This window comes from Dermochelys coriacea, chromosome 18, assembly GCF_009764565.3.
Source record: "Dermochelys coriacea isolate rDerCor1 chromosome 18, rDerCor1.pri.v4, whole genome shotgun sequence".
NCBI lineage: Eukaryota > Metazoa > Chordata > Testudines > Dermochelyidae > Dermochelys > Dermochelys coriacea.
In genome coordinates, this window is record NC_050085.1 from 16,497,640 (window position 1) to 16,524,529 (window position 26,890).

At 53.6% G+C, this 26,890-nt stretch overlaps 1 protein-coding gene across 1 annotated transcript in view; it reads left to right on the top strand.

The window, feature by feature from the left end:
• Positions 1-260: 260 nt before the first annotated feature.
• The window catches only part of VWA1 (von Willebrand factor A domain containing 1), a 29,541-nt gene continuing 2,911 nt past the window's right edge, over positions 261-26,890 (top strand). The window contains exons 1-5 of the mRNA XM_038376949.2: positions 261-708; positions 13,558-14,121; positions 22,832-23,110; positions 24,083-24,355; positions 25,371-25,640. Coding sequence (XP_038232877.1) covers positions 636-708; positions 13,558-14,121; positions 22,832-23,110; positions 24,083-24,355; positions 25,371-25,640 — 1,459 coding nt within the window. The 5' untranslated portion in view covers positions 261-635. The remainder of the gene's footprint in view (positions 709-13,557; positions 14,122-22,831; positions 23,111-24,082; positions 24,356-25,370; positions 25,641-26,890) is intronic.

Consider the following 26,890-nt stretch of genomic DNA (forward strand, 5'->3'; position numbering starts at 1 on the left):
TTGCTGCCACCCTCCACCCCAGAGGTGGCTGCTTTCCCGCTGCACTTTGGCATGCCAGATCCGGTGAGGGTAGCCGGGGTACAATTGCCTGGGAGGGCCGGGCCTTGGGATCCTGGCCCGTTTAGGGGCAAGGCGGGCAGACCAGGGTCGCACTAAGACCTGGTGGAACCCGTGTCCCGCTGGCCAATATCACCGTTGGGCGGATGCCCGGCGGGGGGGGGGCACCTATTTCCCCTTCTCCCTCGGGTCCAGCTCGGGGGAGAGTCGCCCACTCTCGGCTCTTCTTTACTGCCGCTGGCCTGGAGCCCCCGTCTGTGGAGTCAGCCCAGCCCTGCCCTGCCTGCGCCCCGGTCCCCGCTCTGGAGGCAGCCGCTGGGCTGTTGCTGGGGCTCCAGCCCCTCCCGTCGGGGGCAGGATTGAACGACTTGGGAAGGGAGGGGACTCGTCTCCGCCAGCCGGATCCGCAAGCGCGCCGCGCAAGCTCTCCGCACCCGGGGGCTCGGATCGCCAGGCGGGAGCGGCGCCGGGGCCAGGCTCTGGGGGCTGCGGGACCCGGCCCCGGATAATGACCCATCTGCAGCCGCTCAGCCGCCGTCAGTCAGAGCGCAGAGCTCCGGGCTTTCAGGTCCTTTGCCATGTTTGCCCGGACGGCGCTTCAGCTCGCCCTGTGGCTGCAAGTAGCGCTGGCGCAGAGCCTACCTAGGAAAGGTGAGTGCTTGGAGATCCTGGGGTTAGTCGTTGCTACTGAACCCGGAACTGCTACCCGGGATTTGTGCCCTCGTGTTATGAAAGGGGGCCCCGGGGGGGGGGGGCGGAGTAAACTCCCTGAAACTGCCGCAGCCGGGAGAAAACTTGCCTGGTTTGCTGTTTATTCCAGCAAATAACCTGCAGTTGCCTCGGGAACTTGCAGATCTTCGTCCGGCCCTAAGGAAGGGGGTGCCCGATTCTTTACGGCAGGAATCTTAATTTGAAAAACAAAATAAAGCACTTCAGGTGCTGCAGCGGCGCCTGCTAATTATTGAGGCTTAACAACTATATTTCCTCCTCCAATATTTTCCCTCTGCCCGTGTGAAAGCCCCGTCGCAAACACCAGGAAGCCGACAACACGGTGAGTGCGGGCAGAAGCACAAAGTAAACACAGTGGGAAATCCGGGGTGAGTGGGGATCTCGAGAGGAACTTGTCCCTTGAGAAGGTAACGGACGAACAAAGTTTGCAGACAACAGAGTGCGCTTTAAGTCAGCAGTGTCTGGTTAATTCTACATTTGTTTACAGGTAGAAAAAATCCTAGGGTTTGAATGGTACAATAACAGCAGCTGCAGGTGGATTTCACTGGGATAATAGGGTTCAGAGTAGCAGCCGTGTTAGTCTGTATTCGCAAAAAGAAAAGGAGGACTTGTGGCACCTTAGAGACTAACACATTTATTAGAGCATAAGCTTTCCTGAGCTATGCATCCGATGAAGTGAGCTGTAGCTCACGAAAGCTTATGCTCTAATAAATGTGTTAGTCTCTAAGGTGCCACAAGTCCTCCTGTTCTTACTGGGATAATAGGAAGGCATCCAGGGCCGGGGCAGATAAGGCTGCATGAGAGGAGATGTGAACTTTCCAGCAGGGCCAGGTAACAGATTCTCAGCCTCTCCTGCTGGGGGAGCAGCTGAGAGGGATCGAAGAAGAGCTGGGGGGGCAACCGGGTACCAGTCCTGGGGAAAAGTTTGATGGTTCCAAAAATGTTCCTGTCCCAAATCAGAACAAAAAATCAAACCCGTGAACATCTTCGCGAACCGACAATCTGGAAAATAAACAGTTTGGCTCCGTCCAAACATTTCATGTTGATCGTTGTGAAATGTTTTCTTGTGATGACTCTTTGTTTCATTTATATATGTTTACAGCTTATTTCACGAAACAAAAAGGCATTCTGAACTCACACGATTGAGATTTTTTAAAATGAAAAATGTGAGAGTTGAAACTTCTTTCGAAATGTTTTCAAAAACGAGAGATTTGTCAGGACCGACCCTTGCCCTCAAACGTGTTCTGATGTTCAGGAATTGGCAGCTTGTGACCAAAAAAAAAAAGTGACGTCTAAAAATTCCTGACCAGTTCTAGTTAGAAGCTTTACGGGGCAGATCCTGCCACCTTTACTCAAGTTGAGCAGTGCCTTGCTGTTGACTTCAGTGGGACTCCTTGCAGCGTAAAGCAGGGCTCAGTGTAAAAGAGCTGGAATCTGGCCCAAGTAACATAATTTACCAAGCTAGACTCCTCCTATACCCGGGCAGGCATTATTGCACCTGGTGCTGTGCCAGGATTTTCTGATGCCTACACAAGCAGAAATGATTATTCTTATTCATTTAACCAGCCCTGATAATGCACATGGCACTTCTCTAGCCTGGCCTAAGAGAGAGACCTTGCTTTGAAGAGGAAATTAAAAAAAGAGCAAGCCTAGCTTTATAAAACAGATGTGGCTGACACGAGAAGCAAAGTTTTACAAGTTGCAATCTTGGTTTCTTTGCTTTAGTTTTACAACCCTCCAGTGAAATGCAACTGTTGCTCAGCTAGTCTGAGATTATTTTCACTCATCTGTGTTTCTATGACTCCCAGCTGGGGCTCAGCAGAGCTGCCTCTAAAGTTTTGCATAAAGTGCTCTGGAGAAAACCATCTGGTTGTGTGTTGGATGGGCCATCGTGTGCGGCTGAGTTTGATTTAATCGTATGGTGTGTGGTGGGCTGGATTGGCAGGTGTGAGGGACTAAGCAGAAGACAGAAAGTCAGTCCACACGTCCCTGGATCTTGCTGGTGCTCACACTTAACACTTGTGTAGCTTCACTGTTAATTGCAGCAAATAATGCAGGGACGTTATTGGGTGGCTAGTGGCATTTCTGAGCTCTCTGGAATGACTGTGTCAGTATATTAATTCAATAGCCTTCATTATCAGAGAGCTGCAGCTAAGACAGTGGGGTGCATGACCTGCAGTAGTAGCCTCAGACTTAGGGCTAGATTCTTACCTCAGTTCCCCTCCCTCCCCCTCATGCCAATCTTGAGTTCCACCTCTCGTTACTCTGGGTTTATGTGGGTGTGATTGAGATCAGCATTAGCTGGTAATTCTAGATTTACACCAGTGGAAATCAAAATCCAGCCAACAGAAAGGAGAACATTTAGAACCCAGTTCATCACTGCCCTATACCCTGGGCCACTCTTAACTCCCATGCAAAACCCTTGTGCAATAGTGGTTACATTTTGCAGCTACATGGTGTGATTCACACCAGCACAATGAATGGGACAGCAGCACTGAGCCGGGCCTTTGGGATTTACAGGCTGCTGTCTATCTCCAGGCAGTTATGCTGCTCTGAAAATACAGATCTGCTGGTGAGTGTGAAGGCAGGAAACAGCGGCTGAAGGCAGGCTGAACCTGGGATTTAGCAGCTATTTTAACACAAACTCCTGGAGGAGAGTAGCACTTAGCTGGGGTGAAAGCTGTGAAGTTGAGAGCTGATGCTGCCACCAGCCCTGCTCGCTTCACCCTCTGTGTCATGGTGGGAGCATGTAAGATTATTGCCTAGATACAGTGAAGTGGGGCTTCTTCATTGGAAAGAAACCTGGCCATCTTACGCAGCTAGCTCTGGAAGCACGCAAGGGCAGTACTGGAGACGTGAGGGGTATAGTGGATGACATTCAACCCCCAAAGTCTGAGTGCTGGGCACTACGCAGGGGATGAGAATGGGAATGGAGGTCACCAACCCAACCTATGCAGCAGCTAGGCCAGAAGGTCACTGTCCTTCCATGCATACTTTGGACAGGGTCCCACCTGCTCGTTCAGCCTCAACAAGGAGCTGCACAATGCAGAGAAACTCCAGGCAGGCAGGGTGCACCTGGGTCACATTTTCAAGCTCTTCTCTACTACCACGAAGGCTAGAAACTTATTATTATTTATTTATTATTGGAAGCTGAGATCCTTTCCTAATTACAGGACTCCAGGAGCTGGGGCTTTATGCAAAGCACCAAGTATTGCAAGACAACCATGAGATGTGGCAACTTAGCTGTAGCCTTAAAAGTAGCATGGTTGAAGAGCTATTTTTCAATCTGTGGCCTATGTTTGGTGCACGCTGACTGCCCTAACAGCTTTGGTCTTTTGATTGCGTGAGCATCCCTCATTTGGAGAGATCTGTGCTTTATCCCCTACACCCTCCATCTCCCAAGCAGTGTGGTTTCTTTCGCTTGTAGTACAGCCTCTCCTCTCTCTAATCTGCCTGGCACTCCAAAGTAACACCCCCAGGGCTGGCTCGATGGTAAAGATCCCCTCTTGGGAGATTTGATGCCTTTGCCCTAGGGCGAGTCCTTCTCCTCCCATCTGTTCGTAATGGGGCAGCATTGAGAACAGAGCCTGCTTTCTTCAGCAACCAAACACCAGCTCTGTTTCTGAGGGTGCTGGGTTTTTTCCCTTATGCCCAAACAGTGGGGGTGGAAAGAGTGGCAGGGCTGGAGGTTTTAAGGCACAATGAAGAGACTGGTGACTGATGTCTCTTGGCTCCTGAGTTCGTGCCGTTCTTCCTACCAGTTCTGAGTCCCATCTAAATCAAGCAGCACAGCGTGTATGGGGTGACACTGCTGAAAGGGAGGGGAGTCTTGGCCAGCATCATCCTTTGATATCTCAATTCGGGGCAGGAGGAAAGTTTTGGCCTGCTACTTTCTCCCAGCTAAAGCCAAGCGACTTGATGGTCCCGGGATAGCTTTGTGATCTCCACACTGATCACTTCCAGTCGCGTAGCCAGCACCTCACTTGGCTGGCATACACATTGCAATACAAAAAGGTCATCGAGTGAGAGAATGGGGCTGTGTGGCACAGCGATCTAGTGGCTCTGCCTTTTGTTTCCAAAGACCTGGGTTCCAGGACGCCCTGGGGTCACCAGTGACATGAGTTTCCCACAGTTAGTCCCCAGGCGAGGAGATTTTGTGTCTGAGAATAAGGAGCACGAGGTGCATCGGCAGAGCGGCAGTGGAATAGGGTCTCCGGGGCCAACGCTGGACCTAGGTCCATGAAGCACGTTATAAGGTAATCTCTTTACCAGTTGCCAAGAGAACAGAGATGAGTTTAATAAAGCAACCGAAACCCAACCGCCCTAGCTAGGTCTGTGTATATTTGTCCCGGGGCGGGGATGGGTCAATGATGCTGAGGCAGGTTCCTTGTCGTAAAGATCCCACTGGAGGTGAGAAATCTCAGTTTTCCCACCAAACTTTGAGGATTAATTACACGTCAGTGTTGTTTGGAGCAGGGGCTGATTGCAAAGCACCACAGGATTAACTAGCAGTTTGAACGCCAAGAGGTCCCCTTCCATCTCTGATGAAATGTGAAGGATGAAGGGAAGGAAAGACCTGGAACAATTACAAGAAAATTTTAAAAAAGAAAATGCAAAGGGAAGGGCCTGATGAAGCATTCTTCAGCCTGATAGCATGTTGTGCTCCTGTCCCATGCTTGTGATACAGCTCTAGTCTCGTGACAATTGTAAACAGAGAGGGATGGGGGCGGGGGGAGCAATTTATTTATATTTTATTGGGGTTAAGTGTCAGGGGAAACTGACCCGGATATAGCATTTGTTGTGGGTTGTTTTTTTTTTTATAAAGAAGCAAACCTGCATATCTCAGCCCTGGGGGGAGGGAACCAGCCATTCTGTGATATCCATAAATTGCTGAAAAATATACGCCTGCCTCCTTGCACAGGTTCTCCAAACAATAAAATCTAACCACTTTCCAGGAAGTTCTGTCTTGAAATGCATCCGATGAAGTGAGCTGTAGCTCACGAAAGCTTATGCTCAAATAAATTGGTTAGTCTCTAAGGTGCCACAAGTACTCCTTTTTTTTTTTGCGAATACAGACTAACACGGCTGCTACTCTGAAACCTGTCTTGAAGATGTGGTACTTCCTGGAGTGCCAGCCAATCAACACATCCATTTCCAGTGAGGCATGATAGCTCCTTCTAGCCTTTCAGTGGGTAGTGGCATCATCTGAGGTTAGCAGGATGTTGGTTCACATCCCTCCTTTGATAGTTTCTTCTTGGGAGTGGCTGCGCTGTGGTGTTTTTGGTCAGTGTTGTTCTTGACTGCTGAGTGACTAAGTAATGCTGGCAGGGCTGGGTTTTTACTGGAGCCTTTTCTGTCATGGAGCATTCCTTGCTCTGCCCGGGGAGTTCAAGTGCACATGGTCTTGTTTACCACTGACAAGTAGACTCCTTGGGCCACCTCGGTACCAGGCCATGCAGACCCTGCCAGCGGCAGGAGCCATTGCAGCTGCTTGTTGCAACATTCAGAAAATTAAGTGATACCCCTCTGCCGGATCGGGGTAGGAGAAGAGACAGGGAAACATGATTTCATGCCAGGAGACGGCAACTGTGCTTCCATGCACTCTCGCCCTCGCCTGCCAGCCAAGCAGCAGGCCCTGCCATCTGACTTGGGCATACAGCAGTGTGTGCGACCCAGAAGGGGGAAGCACAGAGCAGCGGCAGCAAGAGCTGAGTGACTTGCACACACATCAGCCGGCCAATGTGGAACCCTCTGACCGAAAGGATTGAAGTTAGTGGCCGGGGTGTATATATCACCCTGTACGTCACCGGTTTGAATCTGGCTTGGGCTAGTATTGTCTGAAAGTCTCCTCTCGGGTGGGTCGAGGTGTCTCTTTCTCCAGACCCCCCACTGGCTGCAGCCTTGCTGGCAGACTCAGCGGAGAGGCCAAGGACTCAGGAGGCCATGGAGAGTAGATTTCCCCCTGAGCTGAGGCCAGGATTGATGCTCGTGCTGCCGCTGCCAGGCTGTGCCAGGTTTGTGAATAAATAGCAGATCCCTCTGTGCAGTTTGTTGGTCCCATACCACTATAGGCGCTCATGCGGCTGTCCGGCTGTGTGGCCCAGTGAGCTGAAGGCTCGACACTTAGACTTGAGAGACCTGGGTTTTTTCCCTTGACTTGATGAGTGACCTCAGGAAAGTCCCTGCCTCAGTTTGCCCATCTGTAAAATGGAGACAATAATACTTATCCCATCTATAGAGTGCTTTGAGATCTCTGGCTGGGAAGTGCAGCATCAGAGCTAGATTTTACAATGAATTATTGCCCTGCTGCAGGTCTTCCCCCAACTCTTGACATTAAACATGGGTTCAAATGTCACTGAAATGGATTCTGTGTTGCAGTTTGTTCTGCGATGGGGTCTGTAATGCTGCAGTGTCAGTGGGTGTGTTTCTGCACCGGGCTGGGTCAGGCCGAGGGGGCTGTGATGAATTTAAGCTCCGTCAGCGCCTCCTCTGGGCATCTACCACGTAGGCGCCACCCTCTGACTTCACTGCTCTCCTTTGTCGGGTGGGATTGTAATGAGGGGGATTCGCGTGACTTCTGCTGCCGGGTCATGGTGTGCTGGAATGGCTACGTCATCCCGTCAGCTGGCATATCATACCTGAGACAGTGTCATGGGCTAGTCAGCCTCTGGCCTCGGGAACCGGGTGCTGCTTCCAGGGAAGACAGCAGGTGGGCGGGGCGGGGGGAGGAGGGTCATTGTGGGGCTCTGGTGACTCCAGGGCATGTTGCCTTTGGGATTTTCAGCTGCAGGTGTCTAGATGGCAGAGCTAACAAACACAATCCCACACACGTTTCCCGCCATCCTGCACACGCACCCAGAGCAACTCAGTGCTCCGGCCCCCGTGCTAACGCACACACGTGCGGATGTTCCCGAAACACTCGCCCTGACACGCACAGGCCCCTTGCCAAATACCAGCCCCGACGCACACAAACGACATGCCTGGCTGCCCCCGACACCCTTGACACACTCTGCACCCCTGCTACACACACCCTGAAACACACACACACACACTCTGAGACACCCCCTGCCACCATCGGATGGGCCCAGATCTAACCTACGCTGAGGATCAACAGCAGGAGAACCCTATATCCAGACAGGGGTCCTGGCCCTGAGCCAGCCAGCCTCGGAGCACAGGTGTGCGCAGGGTTGAGTTTGGATCCCTGAGATGCTAAACCAGCATCGATGGGCTAGACACAAAACTCTCCAAAGAGCTTTAGAAACATCCTAGATGTTCAAGATGGGAAAGGCCAATAAGGGCTTGTGGTGCACTTACATTTGTGACAACGTACTAGCATTTCTACCTCGCGTGCAGCATGGCCTCTTGGAAGCTGATGGGGTAGAATATAGACCCTCCTGTTTCCAAAGCACCCTCTGCCACTGGGCTAAAGGAGAATCCCCATTAGCTGTCAGCAGCCTAGGGGTCTATGACACGCAGCTCAGTAGTTCTGGTTCCATGCAGGGAGGATGGGGACATGAATACACCCAATTCTTCCTCCCCCCCACCCCACCGGCATATGCACACGCACACACTCCAACTCATCCCAACATTGTCTAGTCCAGCTTTAAATTTCCCAAGCCATGTGGCTTCCAGCCCTGCCCTAGAGAGACCAAGAGGTTACACTCTCAGGAAGTTTTTAAATTGTCCTTCCTCCCATCCTGTTCCTCCGATCTGCATCCTCTGGGCTCCCGTGAGACATTTCCCAGCCTGCTGGGTGATCGCATCTCTCAGATATCTGCGTGTGTCCCCCTGGCAATCGTCTGCCATTGCTTATCCTTTCTTCCCTTTCACCTAGGCCCTTTGCTGCTTGGTTCCCCCTGATGCCTGCCCCAGGTCGCTCATACTCTCCAGTGGGATCAGGGTGAGAGGGGAGGTGTATGTGCCTCCTTTGAGCAGTTCTTTCTTGGGAAAGTTCACATCCAACTGTCTCCTGCCTTGTGGTTTTGGCTCCCCTGTGCACGCAGTTTGAGGGCAGGGCGCTCACCGCTTCAGGGTGCACCAGGAGCTTCCACGCTCCTTGGCTCAGTCGGCATTTGAGCTCCACGTTCAGGACAAAGCGCTGCTAGCCCTCTCGCCCGGGGCACCAAGTGGGAATGGATTCCCCTCTGTCCAGCTTTCCCTTCCCTTTCTCCTCTGGTGTGGCCTCTTTTTAGGGCTGTCAAAGGAGGGGAAAAGGCCCTGGAGGTAGTTGCTGGCCCGAGGCAGTTCCCTTTCCCCACCCCCACCTCAAAGTTCTGGGCTCCCACTATGACTGGCCATTCCCCACACCCTTCCTGCTTTTCTATTCCTGGCCCCATGCCCCTCACTCCTGTATCCCGGCACCCTCTCCCGTTCCAGTCCCGGACCCACACACACTGCTCTGCCAATGCCTCTCAACCCTGCCCTGCCACATGCCCTGAGTTCCCCACGCAGATCTGACAATGCCCCCTGCCCTGCCCTGCCCTGCCCTGCCCTGCTCTTCCAGGGCTGTTCTTCCAACGTGCCTCATCCTTGCTGTGCAGAACCCGCCGCAATCCCAGTCATTAGTCTCCTTCAGAGACAGGCTGCCAATCTTGTTGAACAATACCCTATTCAGCATTGCCAGCTGTTGTGATTTCATCACAAACCTTGTGGTATTTGGTGGGGGTTTTTAAAGCTCCAGCTCCTGGAGTCCTGTGATTACATGAGAATCTCGGCTTTCATTTGTGGAAAAAGGGCAGATGCGGGTGGAAAATGTGCCCCCCCCGGGCTCAAAACCCAGAAAGACAATAAAAAGAACTGAAACCTTCTTACTTTAAAAACATTTCCTGCTCACTAATGGAGGCCTTGCTATGGCTGTTTGAGCTCTTGGGGCTGACAATACTGTTAGGGAATGGACTATGGTTACTAGCCTCATTTCTCTTCTGACCTGCAGTCACCTGAGGGCCCAGGTGTTCAAGAAGCAAGACTAGCGCCCCATAATGTGGGGCAGCTCCACATCACCCCGCTGAAGCATTTTCAGTCCATCTTCCACCGCTTGGCATTTTCAGTCCCCTAAGGATTCATGCACCATTTTTTGTAATAAGGGTCTGAAGAATTTATTAAGTTCTGAGCCCATCCCCGCAGCCGTGAACAGATGAGCCAGACAGAAATGCTGCTATCACAGCAGATTCTCCATCATATTCTCTGGCCTCCTCCGCTTCCCCTGAGTGCTCCGATTAACTAAGCTGTGAATAGCAATAATGCTACCGTTCTTCTTGGAGGATCTCACAGAGCTATGTGGGCTGTTTATACAGGGCTCACCCACCAGGCACTGAAGTGTAGACACCTTTGGGGTGGGGAATGCGGCGGGATCACACAGCGGTCTTTAGAAGACGTGAATAACAACTGGCATCGCTGAAATCATCAGGGGAATTTCGGTCACTTGGATGGAACTGACTATGCGAGGATCAAGCGTGGCTGATGGGAGATTGTCGGTCGTGGGTTCATGTGAGGATGGGGCATAGTTATGAGAGACTCCTGCGTGATCCTTGCTCTTTTGGGAGGACACCCCAACTTTCACAAGTAGTGTCAGGGGTTCATTAACCGCCATGAATGATCTGGATCTTGATGGTATGTCCCCTCTGGAAGACACCTCCCAGCACCATGCAGGCCCAGTGGGCTCAGAACTGATCCAGAGGGAAAGAGTCACCTATTGAATCATCAATACCTCTTACAACCTACCTTTGCATGGGGAGGTGTCCAGTGCTGGCCAGTCCCCACCCTATTAAGTTTGGAAGATCTGGCAAGCTCCTACCTGAGGTGACACAGCTGCAGGGGTGGCTCACTGTTGGAGCTGAGCTTTGACCAAGTGCAGCCAACGGGATCCCACAGATTCTGCAGCATGTGGCCCTGATTGGCCCTTTGTAACAAGCACAAAATAAAGAACTCAAGCCACAAAGGTTGGCTCCAGATCTGAGCATCCCTAAAGTTCGGGTGTGCTTTGGGGTTCGAGCCCACCACTAAAGTCTTATAAGCCTGAGAGAGTCTGCATGGTGCCTCTGGGAGTCTCCAGAGCAGCACTCTCCAGCCTGGCTTCCTGGTGGAGTCAGTCGGCGCATATGCCAGGCTGACAGAGCGGGACTGTTCGAAAGCGCCAAGTGAGTTAGGAGCGCACATCCAGCTGGCTTCTGAAAACCCCAACTCCTGTCTGCAGTGGCCTTAAACACCAGATCTCCCCCGGTGCTGCTCCACAGGTGTTCTCGGCCGTGCGCGCGCTAGTGAGGCCAAAGCACTAGCATCCCTCCCGTTGTGTCCTGCACACCTGCCTCAGAAGGGTGAGATGCAGAGGTTAAAGTGCCAGCATCTGGGCTATGCCAGTGCTCCTGCCTACAGAGCTGCCCCGCCCAGGATGGAGTCTGCCTGCAACCTTGGAAGCAAGCCAAGAACCCCCCAGCCAGCTCGGCGATCCGGCTGCTCTTCCTGGGAATCTAGAAGCGGCAGCGTCTCCCCCATGTTACTTTATTGTCTCTCTTTTTTCCAAACTGTGCTTGTTTTTCTTCCAGCCAAACTCAGCCCCAGGAAATCGGAGAGGCCTCCTCCTCTGTGTCCCGTTCCCTTAGCAGTGACTCTGCCTGTTCCTTCCCAGCTGTTTGCTTCTGGTTCTGGAGCTTGCTCTGCCCTGGACAGTAGGTCTGGCTGCCGTGGATGTTTCAGAACCTCGAGTGTCCGAACATTGCTCCGGCTGGGCATGCTGAGTGCACAGGAACAGCTAGAACATTTCCAACCCCTGGCAGCATGGGAGGACAGGCCAGGAGATGGCCTGTGTGCTGCGCAACAGAAACGCGTGTGGGAGCAAATCGATTTTATAGGGGGAGATCGGCAGCTAGGCCTCCTGGGTTTGACTTCTGACTCTGCCACTGCTTCCTGGCGTGACCCTGGGTAAGTCACGGACCCTCTCAGTGCCTCCATCTGTAAAATGGGGTATCTTGGGTGAGCGTGTCTGTAAAGTGCTTTGGGATCGCCGGATGGAAGGTGTTATAGAAGGGCAAGGTGTTCTTATTACCAGCTGAGGAACAAAAGTTGCTACCTTTCCCATTGGAATAGCCCCCTAGCGCCCCGTACCACAGCCGCAGAACTGCACCAGGTCCCATCTCCTTACTGGCATGGACGGAACGCTCCCCCAGTCTCCATGCGGCCCTCCTTGTTGTCTCACTGCCCCCTTGGGAGAAGATGGCAGGACCTGCCTGGGGCCGGGGTTGACATTCCCGCCTTGCTCCCTCTGGCAGGTCAGCAGCAGCTTCGGCTCCATATGCCTGCTGGCTGTCCTGATCTCCAGGAAGATGAATGTCGTTGAGCATTCTCCCCTTTCTTGTTATGCAAGGGGCAGCATGGTTCAGTGGGTAGGGCACTGCTCTGGGCTCTATTGGGGAGCTGCCAGTGATATACTGTGAGACTTTCACAAGGGTCTCTGTGCCTCTTTCCTCTCCCATCCGATGTCTGTCTAGCTATGATACCGCGATCTCTTTGTCGTAGAGACAGTCTCTCCTCATGCGTCTGCACAGCGCTTAGCTCAATGGGGTTCTGAGGTGCTGGTGTAATACCAGGAATAATCCTTTCTCCTGCCCTCCCTCCTTCCCTGTGTGTGCTTCTTTGCAAAATGTGACTTTAAAAAGAACTTGGCGAGGAGCCTTGGAGAGCAGAGACGCAGCACGAGCCACTGCCTGGCTCGTCCGCCACTGGAGCTGCACTCTGCATCCTGACTCTTGCCGTCGCTGGCTGATTACTGCCCTGGGAGCCGTGCAGAACATGCCCGTAGAAGGACGGCGCTCACAGAGGCCAGGCTTGACTCAGTGCCCTTGCCAAGAGCAGAGGGTGAGAGGCGCTCGGCAGAGCTGGGATTTGTTGGCTGTGTTTGGGTGACCCAGGATCCTGTTTACAGTAGCTGCCTGCTTGATTTTAACTGTCCTGCAGAAGGCGCGGGTCCCAGGAGCGCTGCTGTAGCACGGCTCTTCGCATGCTGTGGAGCCATGCCTCTGCTCGCAGTCATGGTCCAAACATAACCTTTTGTGCTGCAGCCCGGGGGCTGTGCGTGTAGCACCGGGGCCCTCAGACGTGCCAGGTTGTATGGGAGCGATTGTCTCCTGAATGCCTCCCCTCCCATTTGTGATCATGCAAACGCCTCTCGCCCCAGCCTTCATCACACAGAGAGTCCAAACAGCCAAAGCTGTTGACTTCAACAGACTTTGGATTAGACCCTTCCATGCACTCCCATTTCTGGATTAAGTGCTTCCAAATGTCTCCATTAGAAGGGTGTTTAGAGAACCAAATTCTGTTCTTAAGTTGTCACTACATGGAGTCTGAGGCCATATTAAAAGGTACAAGCCTTTGTCTGTGTCTGTCTCCCTGCTTTGCACTCCTTCTCTGAGGATCTCAGATTGCTCTGCAGAAATTAAGCTCCACACCCAGCAGGTGAGGCAGATAAGTACAATGAATGCTGCCGTGCAGGCAGGGAAAGGGAGGTGCAGAGAGGTGACGTGACTTGCCCGGGCTGGCACTGAGGGTCAGTGTCAGGGCCTGGAGTAGAACCCAGGAGTCTTTATAGCAAGTCAGAAAATGTATAAACACGGGGCCAGTCCTGAGGTCCTTACTCCGGCAAATTCCCATTGGAGCGCCTGCATATGGACCTCAGGATCTGGCCAAAGATGAGCAAATTCACTGCTACCAGACTCCTGTGGCAGGGGTTGGATTGGGTCACATCATTGCAATAACCTCCTCTCTGTCTCTCTCTGCCAGGTCTCCAGCCCTTCATTCCAGACTCAGAGGGGGACCTCCTCTTCCTGCTGGACAGCTCTGGCAGCGTCTCCTACTACGAGTTCTCTAGGGTCAAGGAGTTCATCAGAGGCCTCCTGCGACCCTTCACCTTTGGCCCCAGCGACGTCCAGACCAGCATCATCCACATTAGCACTGTGCCCACCATAGAGTTCCCCTTCGACCGGTACTTGTCCACCGGGGCAGTGCAACAGGCCATCCGGGACACGCAGCAGCTGATGGGGGACACCAACACGGGCAAAGCCCTCTCCTTCGCCAAGGAGAAGTTCTTCACGGATGAAGCTGGCGCCCGGGCGGAGGTGCCCAAGGTGCTGGTGTGGGTGACGGATGGCTTCTCTACTGATGACATCTCCCAGCCCATGCAGCTGCTGAAGGACATGGAGGTCACGGTCTTCATTGTCAGCACTGGGCGAGGGAACTACCTGGAGCTTTCGGCAGCTGCCAGCCAGCCTCCAGAGAAGCACTTGTACTTTGTGGATGTGGATGACCTGCCCATCATCACCAAGGAGCTGAGGGATGCCATCATAGGTACCATGCGCTGGCTGGCCTGGGGAGAGCTGTTCCAGTTAGTGATGCCCCTTTGTGGGGGATGAGGGGCGGGTGGGTGAATGCCAGCCAGTTCCTTGATTTGGGGAAGCACCCTAGAGTTCAGGTATTTCTGCAAACCTTCTGTGGAGGTCTCTGGCCTGCAAAGCGAAGGCTGGGAATCTCCCAGCATTTCCCCCATGCCCTCTGGAGGGGGACGGGGGCACCACAAGAACGGCTCCTCCAGTCCCACAAAGAACGCGGAGGGGCTAAACCAGTGGTCCTCAAACTTTTCATGATTGCATCCCTCCCTTGCCCCTGTTCACACCCCACCCTAGGGGCCGGGAGTGGGGCTGCCGGGAAGGGGAGGGGACATGGACAGGGGTAAGAGGACCAGAGCTGGGGCCACACTGGGGGTGCAGGTCTGGGGCCAGGAGCTGGGGCCACGGCAAAGCTGGGGGCAGAGTGGGGCTGGATGCCACTCCCTCCCTCCTGTGCCCCCCCAAACATTCCTCTGCACCCCCACCATGGGGATGCGCCCCACAGTTTGGGGACCACTGGGTTTAGCCCATGTTATTGAATCTTAGCATGTGGCCAGACCTTGCGGTGGCTCTGACAATGCTCAGTTCTGGGGAGGGGCGAAAGTCGGGGTCAGCTGGTATCCTACGCAGATGTCTGCTGAGGGGAGACGGCGGGCACTGCACCCCGGGTGGACTCAGCAGCCGCAGAAGGGATTGGATCTGGGGCCTCCGTGCCTTAAAGCAGGAGTCTCTGCTGCCTGAGGTAAAAGATCCAGCTCTGCTAGTGCCTGTAACAGGCTGTAACTGGCTCCTCAACCTTGACGTGAGGTCCAGCCCCCACTAGCGCCACGCCGTGTGGGTTGCTGTGACAAAGGCCCCATTCTCAAAGGTATTTTAGGTGCCTAACTGTTCAGCTAGGGGCTGAGGGAGATTTTCTAAAGGGCCTAAACTGGCTAGGCACGAAACCAATGGGAGTTGGGGGCTTAACCTGCTTCTGGGCTCGTAGAAATCCTGCCAGGCGCAGGTATGCATCGTTAGGTGCCTAAATACCTTTGAAAATCTGGCTCCAGTGCTCCGCGTTTCTTCGGATGTGAAGATAAGAAGGCTCCTGCCCTGAGGAGCTGGCAGGGTATGAATCCCCCTAGACACTCTGCATTGCCACTGTGTCAGGTAGATTGGCTTCCCCATCCGCTGATAGCAGAGATTGGGACCATAGTGGTGGGGAGACCTCCTATTGACCTAGGACAGCTGCGGCATTGATCTTGCTTGTCCAGGAGTGACCCCAGGCCTTGAGGAGGTTGGGGGTAGAGCAGGGACAAATTCTTGTCTTCCCTTTGGGGAAGATCCCACAAGGTCTTGCAGCTGTAATGTCCCCCTGCATGCTACAATGGAAACAAGCCAGGGTCTGTTCCCTTCTGCGGGCTGGGGGCAGTTAGCTGTGTTTGCGTCGCAATGATTTGCTGGGTGGGGGAGAAAAGAAGGGAGCTCAGACATGAGTTGTCTGGATTCCTTTGAAACCCCCATATCTGGAAATGAATCATCACAGATGCAGGTCATTGGCTTCCCTGCATGTCAATCCAGGCAGGAAAATGCACCAGACCCAAGAACTTTCCTTCTGTCTCCACGGTTTAATGGTTACCTAGGGAACTTGGAGCAGAGCAGGAGGTTTAGCTGTAGAAAATAAAGGTTAGGATTTTCAAGAGTTAAGTGCCCAAATCCCTTTGAAACATAAGGGGAGATTGGTGCCTAATTCTCTGTGGCACCCTAGTAAATTCCAGCCAAAAAGATTACCAGGTTACCCAGTAAGCCTGATGTAACAATTTGTTCTTTAGTATGTAAATACACCAGTCCAGGCTACATAGGTGGTGGTGTGGGCTCTTGAGTGGCATGTGTTAGTGCGAGCTAGGATTTTCCAAGTTGTATTCCAGCTCCGCCACTGACTCCCTCTGGGACACTGGGTAAGTCACTTAACTTCCCTGAGTTAGTTTCTCCCTCTGTAAGACAGGGATAACACCGGCTTGCCTTAGAAAATTATTTAGTTAATGTCCATCAAGTAGCCGGAAGCCATAAAGCATGAAATGATTCTGTAGAACTCAACAATAGGGCAGTAAATTACCGTGGGTTCATTTGATTTCTAAATGGACGATGAACATTTTCCAAAAGTTTTAAACAAACATTTCAAAGACGTCAAGCGGTTCGAAGCTGTCCCATCCAAACAAAGGAGAAAAATCACAAGAACCCGCTGCACGCACAGAATAAACCCAGTGCTGATAGAACTGTTGGCAGGGTCGACTCACTTAGCACTGACCCTGTGGAACAGAGCTAACCTAACGTGGCTGCGTGTATCTGCGGCCGCTGGCATTCACCAAAGGATCAAGGTCTTGCCCTGAGGCCACCTGGCATGCTGCTCTCTTAATAATCTTTAAATATGGTTCCTAGTGGGATTCCAGCAATGGAAATTGTGACCCAGAGTTTTGCATCTCAAGGGCTGTATTGTAATGTGCTATAGGAGATAGCCAAGGGGAATGATCTATAGCACAGTTTTGGCTAGCGCAGTCCTTGGAAGAAAATCCTGGCCAGACTAGTCAAGGTTAGCATGTTGGCAGCAAGCCTGTTTGCTGAGAGTGTGGCTGTGGAATTGGTGTGATTGGTAAGAGTGGAAGGCCAAAGGTGGCTTAGATTTTCATGGTCAGCCTTTGCAGAGTGTCTGGGAGAGAGACCCAGGCAGCCAAAAGCCACGTGCGCTGTGCTGGAGACAGACTTGCCGAAACAAAGCGGAACACCTTGTGCTCCTTTGCACATTCTTACCTACGACTCTCGACCTCCACACGGCTCTTCAGTGCCGTTCCTCGGGGTCTTGCCTGCCCTTGCAAAGCTGGGGCCTGGCCCAAACCTCCTAGTATTCTAGGATTTCTTTGGGAAGCTGAGCAAGTTCCTCTGGCCCTGCGAGGCGTTCCAGTCACTTTCTGGAGGCGGACTCTATTGGAAAGGATGTTTTCCTTCCCTGCATGGCCCCTGCTAGGGGAGACTGGTTAGAGCTCGGTGTGGAGGAGCCAATTAACCCTTTTCATGGTCTCCTATTGACATAGCAATTTTGTCACTAAAGAAAAGCCAATATTTAGAAAACCAAGGATGAAAAATTTGTACGTTATAACTATAAAAAAGAAAAAAAATCCAACCACATCTGCAGAGTAGCTGGGTTACAAGCCGGGGCTTCCCCCTCCCCTCCAGTTGGGGGATCAGGGAGCACATACTATGTATCTGGCAGCCGTGGCTGCAATGTGCGAGGTGCTGGACAAATCCCAGCTGGCAAATGGGCTGCAGCAGCCCAGAAGCCGGGGGGAGTCATCGCCAGCTCCTAGCACACACCAATCATAAGTCAGGCCCCTCCGGGATCTGGCGTGAAGATCACGAGATTGTCAGCAATAATACATGCTGTGTTCCTTTGTCTTCTGGATTGTGAGCATCTGGTCTGCACTCGGGCAAAGCTTTGCTCTGCATTGGTGAGGCCTAGACTCTTTGTTTTTTAATGAATCTGGGATTCTCCCCTATGCCCATGACTCCAGGAGCTGGGGCTTTAAGAAAAATACCAACTGCCTCGATAAAATGGTGGGAGTTGCCAAGAGTGGGCCCCGGTGCAGACCCCTTTGCCCTCCCTTCCCCAGAGCTGTGGGTTCACAGAACGCATATGCCATGGGAAGGCAGCTGGCATACAGTGCAGGGAGGCCGTTCCAAGCAAGCAGGCAGCATGGGAAAAGGCCTGGAGCTGCCATTATTATCCTCATTATCCTGTCCTCATCTCTTGAAACAAGATAGTGAGTTAAAAGGCCTTTTGTAGGTGCACAAATGAGCTTTGTAATGAAATTGGCCAGTTTCCTCCCTCCACCCCTGCCCAGGAAGGGGCTGGGTTTCATCCCCGCTCATTGCTATATGCCCGCAGGATGGACCTGGTTCCCATGCAGCACTTGCCTCAGGTGTGAACACGAGCATGGGAACAACCCACAAAAGGAGTAAATCGGAGGGGCCGCACCTCTTTGATGAGCTGCATTAGCCTTTATCTCCTCCTTGCTCCCTTCAGAAGCATCTCCTTCGCTTCTAAAGATTTGCTCAGAGATCTAAGCAGGCAGCTAATAAACCAAAGCTATCTGGTCTGGGAGTCATGCTAGAGTTTTAGATCCAAGCCAGTGCTGAGAGTGAGTGAGAGAAGGGGAATAGACTCATGTTTGGGACATATGGGGACTCCCCCCTGCTAGTTTCTAATCCTGCCTCTGTGGAAAAGTGACATCCGCTCTCTGCCTCAGTTTCCCTCCGCATACAATGGGTATAATAATATCAACTGACCTACGGTAAGGGGCCCTGGGAAGGTCAGTGAATGTAAATGGCTTGACAGACTGTGGGCCTGGTCCTGATCCGGCTTGCTCTGGTGTCAATTGGGAGTAGCCCTGTTGAAGTCAATGGAGCTGTGACAGTGTAAAACTCTTGTAAGTAAGAGGAGATTCAGGCTGGGCTTGGAAACTGACCAAGGCAACTGTCTCCCCCACAGTTACTTCATTCCACCCCCACCTCCCTGGCCTTCTCCAGTCTAGGGGGGCTGTTGGGCACCCCTTCTAAACTGTCCACCATTGCTTTAAATCCACGGAGACAATCACTTGCATTCGCTTTCCTGATTGAATTGACGGAACCTAAATCTGTCACCCCCTCGTCAATGCGCCACTCTCCGCTGGCCAGCAGACAGCAAATGTGTAGGATGCTCTCCATTCTGCCCCTCCACAGCGAAGATATAAAGGGCTAAAGGCTGTTGATCCTGCTCCTTTCGCCATGCCAAATCATCACAGCCTGCAACGGGCACCAGGGAAATACCCGCAACAGACAGACAGACGCAGGGAAAACAAATCGGATCTTGGGGAAATGGCTGAGCAATGTAGCGCAGGCGATGAGACTGCTTCTTAGAGACAGTGGCATTGAAATACACTGGATCAGATGGACCAGGGTCCGATCTAGCATGGCAGTGCCTGGTTCCACAATGTAACCTTCCTGACTTCCGGTGGGTGACTCTCTACTTACACCAGTGCAGGAGAGAAGAGTGGCCCATGATTAAGCTGCTAGTGTCCCCTGAAAATGCTGAGAAACACGCACCTATTCTCAAGGTACTGTAGTTGGAGGAGAGAGTCTGGCTTTATTCTCCAAGGGACAGACCTGGGATGCAATCAAAGAATTTCTGGGGGGGTGACATGTGGATCTCTCCCTGCTCGTGTCTGATCGGTAGCTGTGCTCTGTAGAAACTGACATCACCCTTTGGCACCTTCTCTGCTGCAGGATCCTACATGCACAACAGCAATAGAAACTGCAGCCAGTTCCAGCAATGAGTGAGAGTCCGATCATTAACGGCGGGCGTTGGGAGGTCGGGGGTGCAGTAATCATTGGTGATTGGAAAGCTTCAGCTGGGATTGACGCCTAGAGAATAACATCCTACAAGCCTAACGTTAGTTTTAGATCAGAAATTCATAGGGTGGTGAATCAAACAAGCCACGTGCCCCTGCTCTCTGTGGCTTATTGGCTTTGCTTGGTGGCCACGGCAGTTCCGGCAATGCAGCAGGGCACAGTGCTGTTAGCAAGCTACAGGCCAGATTCCCAGCTGATGTAAAACAGGTTAGTTCTGTGGACGGAGCAATGTTAGTTTGCACCCCCCAATTCTCACACAACGCCCCTGGGGAGCCCTGTCTCAGAGATGATTCATTTCCAGCCCAAGTGCATTTGGCCTTTGACAGGATAAATGTTCTTTCCAGCATCTCAATCTCAGTCTCCGAGGTTTGAACTGAGCTGGTCCTTTGTGCCCTTAGGAATTGCACTGCATGGAGTGACAGGATCGGGAGCGGCTCCCAGGGCTGCAGGGAGTTCTTACAAAGCATGGTGGGAACCAGGGAGGAGGGGGTGTTGAATGCTGCTGGCTGGTGAAGGGGGAAAGCGAGGGCATGGCAGGTGTGGAATGTTCCTGCCATGCTGGGCAAGCCCATAAACGGCTCAAAGGAAAAACTGAGGCTGCTTTCCGGTTACCAGGGAGCTGGCCTGGAACTCCAGCAGTTTAAAGGAGGAATGCTGGGCTTCTGGTTCCCGGGCAGGCCTGAGATCTGGGTGGTGTTCCCAGCTCTGTTGTGGATTTGCTGTGTGCTCTTCGGGAAGTCAGGGCAGTGCTCGGTGCCTCAGTTTCCCCACCTGTGCATGTTGGACAGTGATATGTGTAAAGCATTTTGAGCTCAAGATGGAAGGGGAGGATGCAGTAGGACAGCCTACTGGTCCAAGCTCCAGGCAAAGGGTTCCCCTCTGCCAGTGGCTGGCATCACAGGCGCATGGCTGAACTGAGTTTTCCCAGCTCCTCCCTTTCCCACTCAGGCAGGAAGCTGTGTGGTTTGGAGCCAGTAAAGCAAAGGGGAGTCTCTTATCAGACAGTGGCCTGCTGCTTCCAGTCATCTGCACTGTCAGCAGCCCATCAGCAGTGCACTGGCAGGCCCACAGGCCAATACAGTGAGAGGTGGGTTTGCTCCTCTAACTAGGCTCAAGGCCTTGGGAATGCCGGCTGGGAGCCCTGCCAGTCTGTGGCAACAGAAAAGCCACAGTCGGGTTCCAGCCTCTCCGGCTTCTGTACCCAGATGGCTCTGCAGGGAAGAAAACGCAGCAGAGGGAGAGACTCAAGCAAGGAAGAAAAGGCTTTTTGGGGGCATATTGAAGGCGAGGGGGTGCTGAGGCCCTGGGAATGGTGAGAGCTGCAGAGGAGAAGGCCCTTGCGCCAGAGGTGTTGAGTTGAGATGCCAAGGGCTGCAGAGAAGGGCTTGGCAATGGTACCAAGGGAGGTGGTAAAGGACGTGGCCAGAGGGAATCAGTGATGGCAAGGGGCAATGGGGGCTCTGCTGTTTTGCCAGCCCTGGAGATAGCCACCTCTGGGTCAGAATGGGGGAAAGGAGTGGACAGGGCAAGGGGCGGGGAACTCTGCAGCATGGTGTGCCACAACACAATGGAGCATCTGTGGAGCACTGGGGTGGGTGACCTCGGCCAGGATGAATGCAGGGGACTCAGCAAATGCCAAACAACCCCCAGCAGCAGGGCTGGGGCATGGAGTCTCCTGGGGAGAACGGCCTTTTCTTCCACGCTGGCTGACCCTGAGCACTTCAGAGGAGCTGGTGCTTTGACTTGGCTCCTTGGGAGGCAGGGGATTGACCTCTGGAGGGTGGATCCACGTGGGACTAAAAGTCAGAGCTCGTGGGTTCTGTTCCCAGCTCTGTCGCTGACTCTGTGTGAGCTCGGGCGAGGCTTTCCTGGCCGGAAGTCAGAGGGAGCAGAGGGCAGATAACCAGACCATTCACCTCGCTACGCCTCAGTTCCCCACTCTGGTGAAATGGGGACAGTAGCACTGCCTGCCTCTCAGATGGCACATCCCTCCTGTCCCCGGCGTGAGCTAAGGAAAGTTTCCCCCCAAGGGAAGCGGTTGCCCCTGCTTGCAGCTGGCTGTGCCCATGTGCGGGCCCCCGCCCCCGTGTTAGGCAGGGAACGCACACCGTGCAAACGCAGTCGGCTTCCCCGTGAACGTCCCAGCAGGGCCGGGGTTGCCACAGCAGGCCAGGGAAGTGCCCCCCCAAGGCATTAGCAGTACAGCGATGACTGCTGCGTGCCAGTTACTGCAGGGCTGGGCTGGGCTGGATCTCACCCGACCTGGCAAGCACAGCAACACCACCCCGGCCTCGGTGTCGGAGGTTCCAGCCCAGTTCCGCCTGGCAGCGATACCAGCCCGGGACTGTCGGGGGCCAGGGTAAGAAGAGCGTGGGGTGGGAATGGGGGAGCACAGCCCCAGTGAGACAGGTATCTCCACCCCAACAGCTTGCTCTCCGTGCAGTCCTTGTGGCGGTGGGGAGGGACATGACTGATGCGGAGGGGCACAGTGACAGGGTGGATGGTGGCGGAGCTGCCCTGTCCTGTCCTAACTGTAGCTGTTCTGTCCAGCTCTGAGCAGCGTGTGCTGCTGAACGAGGGCTCTTTGGAGCTGAGGGCCTGGTACTATTTAGTGGGCATCTGGGGTAGAGCGGCCACCCGCCACAGACAGACACAGCTGTGTGGTTCTGAGCCCTGTGCCAGCTTTTTGGGGGGTGGTTTCCACCGCCATCTGGTGGGTGTAGGAGAGAGATGCACTTGCTTTACAGGTGTCGCCCTGGTACTCTATGGATGATAACGGATACAATGGGGTGTTATTTAGACTTGGAAGTGATGAAAATGATCCACTTTCCCCTGCTTCTGTTTACACTTGCTTCATGGCTTTGAGGCAAAGGCAAGAGGCATTTTTGTGGCTCCAGAATCTTTAATAAAAAAAAAAATAAAGGGACTGGTTCATGGCAGCCCAGCTCCAACCTGTTCTGCAGTGTTGCTATGAGCTGCTAACCAGCTGCCCTGTTCCACCCCAGAAGTGGCTGCATTTCAACTAAGTGTGATCTGAGCTGTGGGTAGAGTTATTTCTAATGTGTTTAAAGCTCCTAGCATGAGAGGCGAACCCCAGCTACCTGGACAATGCAAAATGTTCACCTGCATTTTCTGTGCTTAACGAAGCTACTGCTGCAGATGTGATGGGAGGGAGTTGTTTGCAGGGGCACAGAGAATCAGTGGGACTTCTCTGATCCTCCAGTGACTTCTTATTGCTATTTGTCTCCCAGATGTTATCCGAGCCAAGCGGCTCCGTGCCGTGGAGATCACCTCCAGCAGCTTCCGTCTGACATGGCCTAGGCTCCTCTCCAGCGACACTGGCTACTACGTGGTGGAGTACGCCCCTACGGACGACCCAAGGAGAAAGCTGGTGAAGCAAGTATCCGGGGATCACATTGGCCTCTTCCTGAGCGATCTCTTGCCAGACACCACCTATGAGGTCGTGCTCGTTCCAGAGTCCAACGAGCACTATATCCCTCCGCAAACCACCAGGGTCACCACGCTGGAAGGTAAGACGATGAGCCCCATGGTGCTCGGTGCCATATGGACACGTAACGCAGACAGTCCCTGGCCCAGACCTTAGAGCCAAGGCATGAGGAGAGTGAGTATGGGTTTGAGAGAGACCCTCTAGTTCGGCCATGAGATGTGGGCGTGATGCAGGAATCAATCTGTGGAATTCTTTGGCCTGGGTTATGCAGGAGGTCAGATTACATGGCCACACAGTGAGTCTTTCTGGCCTTAAAATCTCTGCAGATTCTAAGGGGAAGACGGGGTGGGTCACCCCAACTGCCTGATTCTGTTCACTCCTCATTGTGGGAGACAGGAGCCTGGGCTAGATGGACCATTGGTCTTACCCAGTATGGCCATTCTCATGAATATAGAGAAAAAAACAGCAGAATTTAGTTGGAAACTGGAAGTCTCGGCTTTCCCCTGGCGTACCCAGTGTTGATCGGTGGATGCCATCGGGGTAAAGGGAAGCAAAGCACAAACAGGTGGAAAGATCTCCATAGACCTGCACTCCCTGTCTCACTATCCCCGTGTGATAACCCAGGCGTGTATAACACCATGCACCGAGGGGGCGGTCATTGTCAGCGGGGAAGGAACCCGGGACCGCTGGGTCTAAAACCATGAGCTACTCCCCCCTGAGCTGAAAGACCCAGGTGTCTGAGCTGAGGCAGGAGCAAGCATCACCTCTACTGGTGACCACTAGCGGGTGACGTGGAGTCGGTGACCACTAGAGGGTGACATTGTGAGCAGAAGCTGGACCCGTTTGAGGGAGAAGTACAGAAAACTAGTACCCAGTGGCAGCCTTTTGATTGAGAGCAGGATTGGGCTGTGTCAACGTGTCTGACTGGGGACAAGTTGTTTCTGCCTCCATGATGGCCAAGAGGCTCCCAGCTTATTTATACTGCTCTGGCTGGAGACTGCTCTACTGCCGTGAATCACACCGATACTCATCTTCCTTTCCCTCCTCCCCGCAGAGGAAATCAGCCCAACTCGGGTTCTCATCTCGGAGTCCAAGCCGCACAGCTTCCGCGTCAGCTGGGCTCCCACGCTGGACAGCGTGGGGAGTTACCAGGTCCTGTACGGTCCGCTGCCTGGCAATTCAGCTAAGCTGCTGGAAGTGGACAGGGCGCACAACAGCACTGTAGTGGAGAACCTGGCCCCCAACACCACCTACTTGGTGACGGTGGCAGCCATCTATAAATCGGGGAAAGAGAAAGCCCTGTCGGCCAAAGCTTGCACACAGGAAGGTGAGTGAGCGGGGCCCTCTGCCGACAGGACACCGCCGTCCCAGTTGTGATGACACTGTGTGGCCTCCAGAATGTGGCCACCTTTTTGGCCAGACCAGGCAAGGTGGAAGCCCTTCTCCCTCTGTTTTGTGTCTCCCAGCCCCCTCACCTTTGCAAGCAAAGCCAACGCCCCATGGCAAGGGAGTGCTGCACCTCAGGGAAAGGACTCCTGCAATTGCGCTGGTCAGCCAAGCCATCTAGCAGGGCCGGGGGGCAGAAAGTGGCCAGGGGGATGATGCAGCTTTCAGGGAACAGAGTGTGCGTATCATAGAAACGTGACAGAGCATAGGACTGATGAAAATTCGACAGTAGGTGTGCAACAGGTCTCCAATGGAGTCTGTCCTCCTGAGCCACCTGGAGCATCACAAGCAGAGGTGGCTGGGAGGATGCTGGAGTCCCCAGGGACGGAAGGTCGGTGCTGTCGTCCTCTCCTTCCTCGTGGCCTGTCTCTTGGAGCCCCGGAGGGGTGGAGGTCATGAGCCAAAACTCCCACGCCAGTGTGGTTGGTGTAACTGAGGTGGAAGCTCATTAACGGGGGTCCCATGAAGTGAAGTCTCTGGAGCTTAGCTTGGCAGAGCAGACGAGATCCGGCTTGATTTAGTCAGAAGGATTCTGGAGTGAGCAATGGCGGAGATGGGAGGTGAGTTGGGGCGTGGGGGTATCACAGCCCAGTTCCCATGGGCAGGTGTCAGTGTCAGCGGAGATGCTGAGGACTCCACGAGCCCTGGAGATGGAACTATCCCCTCCTGCCTGGAGCAGGCCCCTCCAGGGCACGGGGAGCCATGCAGAGGGAGTCGGGCGACTGCCCAGGCTGTCCCTGTTCTGCGGATAAACAGGGGCCTGTGGCCTGCAGAGCCGTCAACCCCGCCCTCTTCCCCGTGCCAGTCACTAATGGGGGAAAAGGGGCCCCAGAAGGAGGGATGACCCCAAATAACTGGGTCCCCCTAACCTGCTCTTCTCCCCATCCCCTGGCTAGAGAGCTCCAAGGTGAGACACCTGCGCTTCGAGGACATGGGCCCCAACACCCTGAAGGCCTCTTGGGACTCAGCCGATGGGCCAGTCCTCGGTTACCGGGTGAGGTGCCGGCGGCAGACGGGCCCCTCGTCGCTCCTCAGCGTCTCACCGCAGATCCACAGTGTGCTCCTGACGGACCTGGCCTCGGGCACTGCCAACAAAGTGTGTGTGAAGCCCGTGTACAGGAACCAGCTGGGGAAGGGGCTATGCCGCGTGGTGCACATGCAGCATGGTGAGTCGGGGACAGGAGCCCTCCTGGAGAGGGCAATGCACTAGCGCCTTCGTGCAAGGGGCGGGGGCTGTGAGGGGATGCGGTAGTGCCAGAGTTTCTTTGGCCCAGTAGCAATTGGTGTCACTGCATGCTGAACCCCATAGGGCAGAGCAACCCCAAAGGCCAGTGCCCACCCATGAGCAGTGGCACTGGCTGCTCTTACAGGACAGTGTGTATTGGGTACAGCCAGAGGCACGGGGCAGGACCAAAGTGGCCGGATTTACAGAGGTGCCCAGCACCTGCAGTCCCCATTGATTTCAGTGAGCACTGTAGAGACTCAGCACCTGTGAAAATCAGACCCAGCGGGCTGGGTTGGCAGGATTCCAGTTTGTAACATGCAGTAGAGGGACCTGGGACCTAGAGAGATTTCTTTTAAATCCTCTGCTTTTAAACTGACACTGTCCAAAAAGCGGTGTTGTCTAGGAGGTTGATTTGCTCTGGTTCCTTGACTGAGGAGCCCTGTTTTAACGGCGCATCGGGGTTCTCCGAGTGCTGAGACGGTGGTGGAGAGTTTCAAAAGTAACGAGTGATTTTGGGTGTCATGCTTGAGACACCTGTAGCTTAGCCTGGTTTTCCCAAGGCGAGTGCTCAGCGCAGTCTGGAAGTTTGGGCTTCTTTGATGGGTCTCGAGTTGGTCATGTAAAAATGGAGGGACCCACACCGGAGGCTGCTGATGCTTTGATACTGAAATCCCCTTTCAGTTCTTAGAGGGCCCGATCCAGAGCCCTTTGAAATCAAGGGGATATTTCCACCCACTTCAGTGAGCATTGGATCAGGCTCTAATTGCCATGACGCTGCTCTTGTGCTGGGGGGCTGGTATACCGATCTATCACCTCACAATCAAGGCATCCCCAGGTTGTGATGCTGTTCACACATTTCTAATAAGAGGGTTTCCTCAAGTGGCTGTGGCTTGTCTACATGGCCCTGTTCTTCGGCCTATGGGTGTGAATCGCAGCTTTGCAGGCAGGAGGAAATGTACCAACTGCAAAAGGCTCCCTGCAAAAAAGTAGCTGGGGTTAGCAGGAGAGGAGCAGGGCATCTGGGTGTTGGAACTGCAGTGTGTAAATCTTACTGGTGGTATCCAGTGCTGCTTTGACATCACCCATCTGCCTATCGTCCCCTGTCTTGAAGGAGGAGAAGTTCTGGGAGGGGAATCCCATGCATTGGGGACAGGGCAGGAGAAAGTGCAGGGACCTCTTTATGGGAAAAGC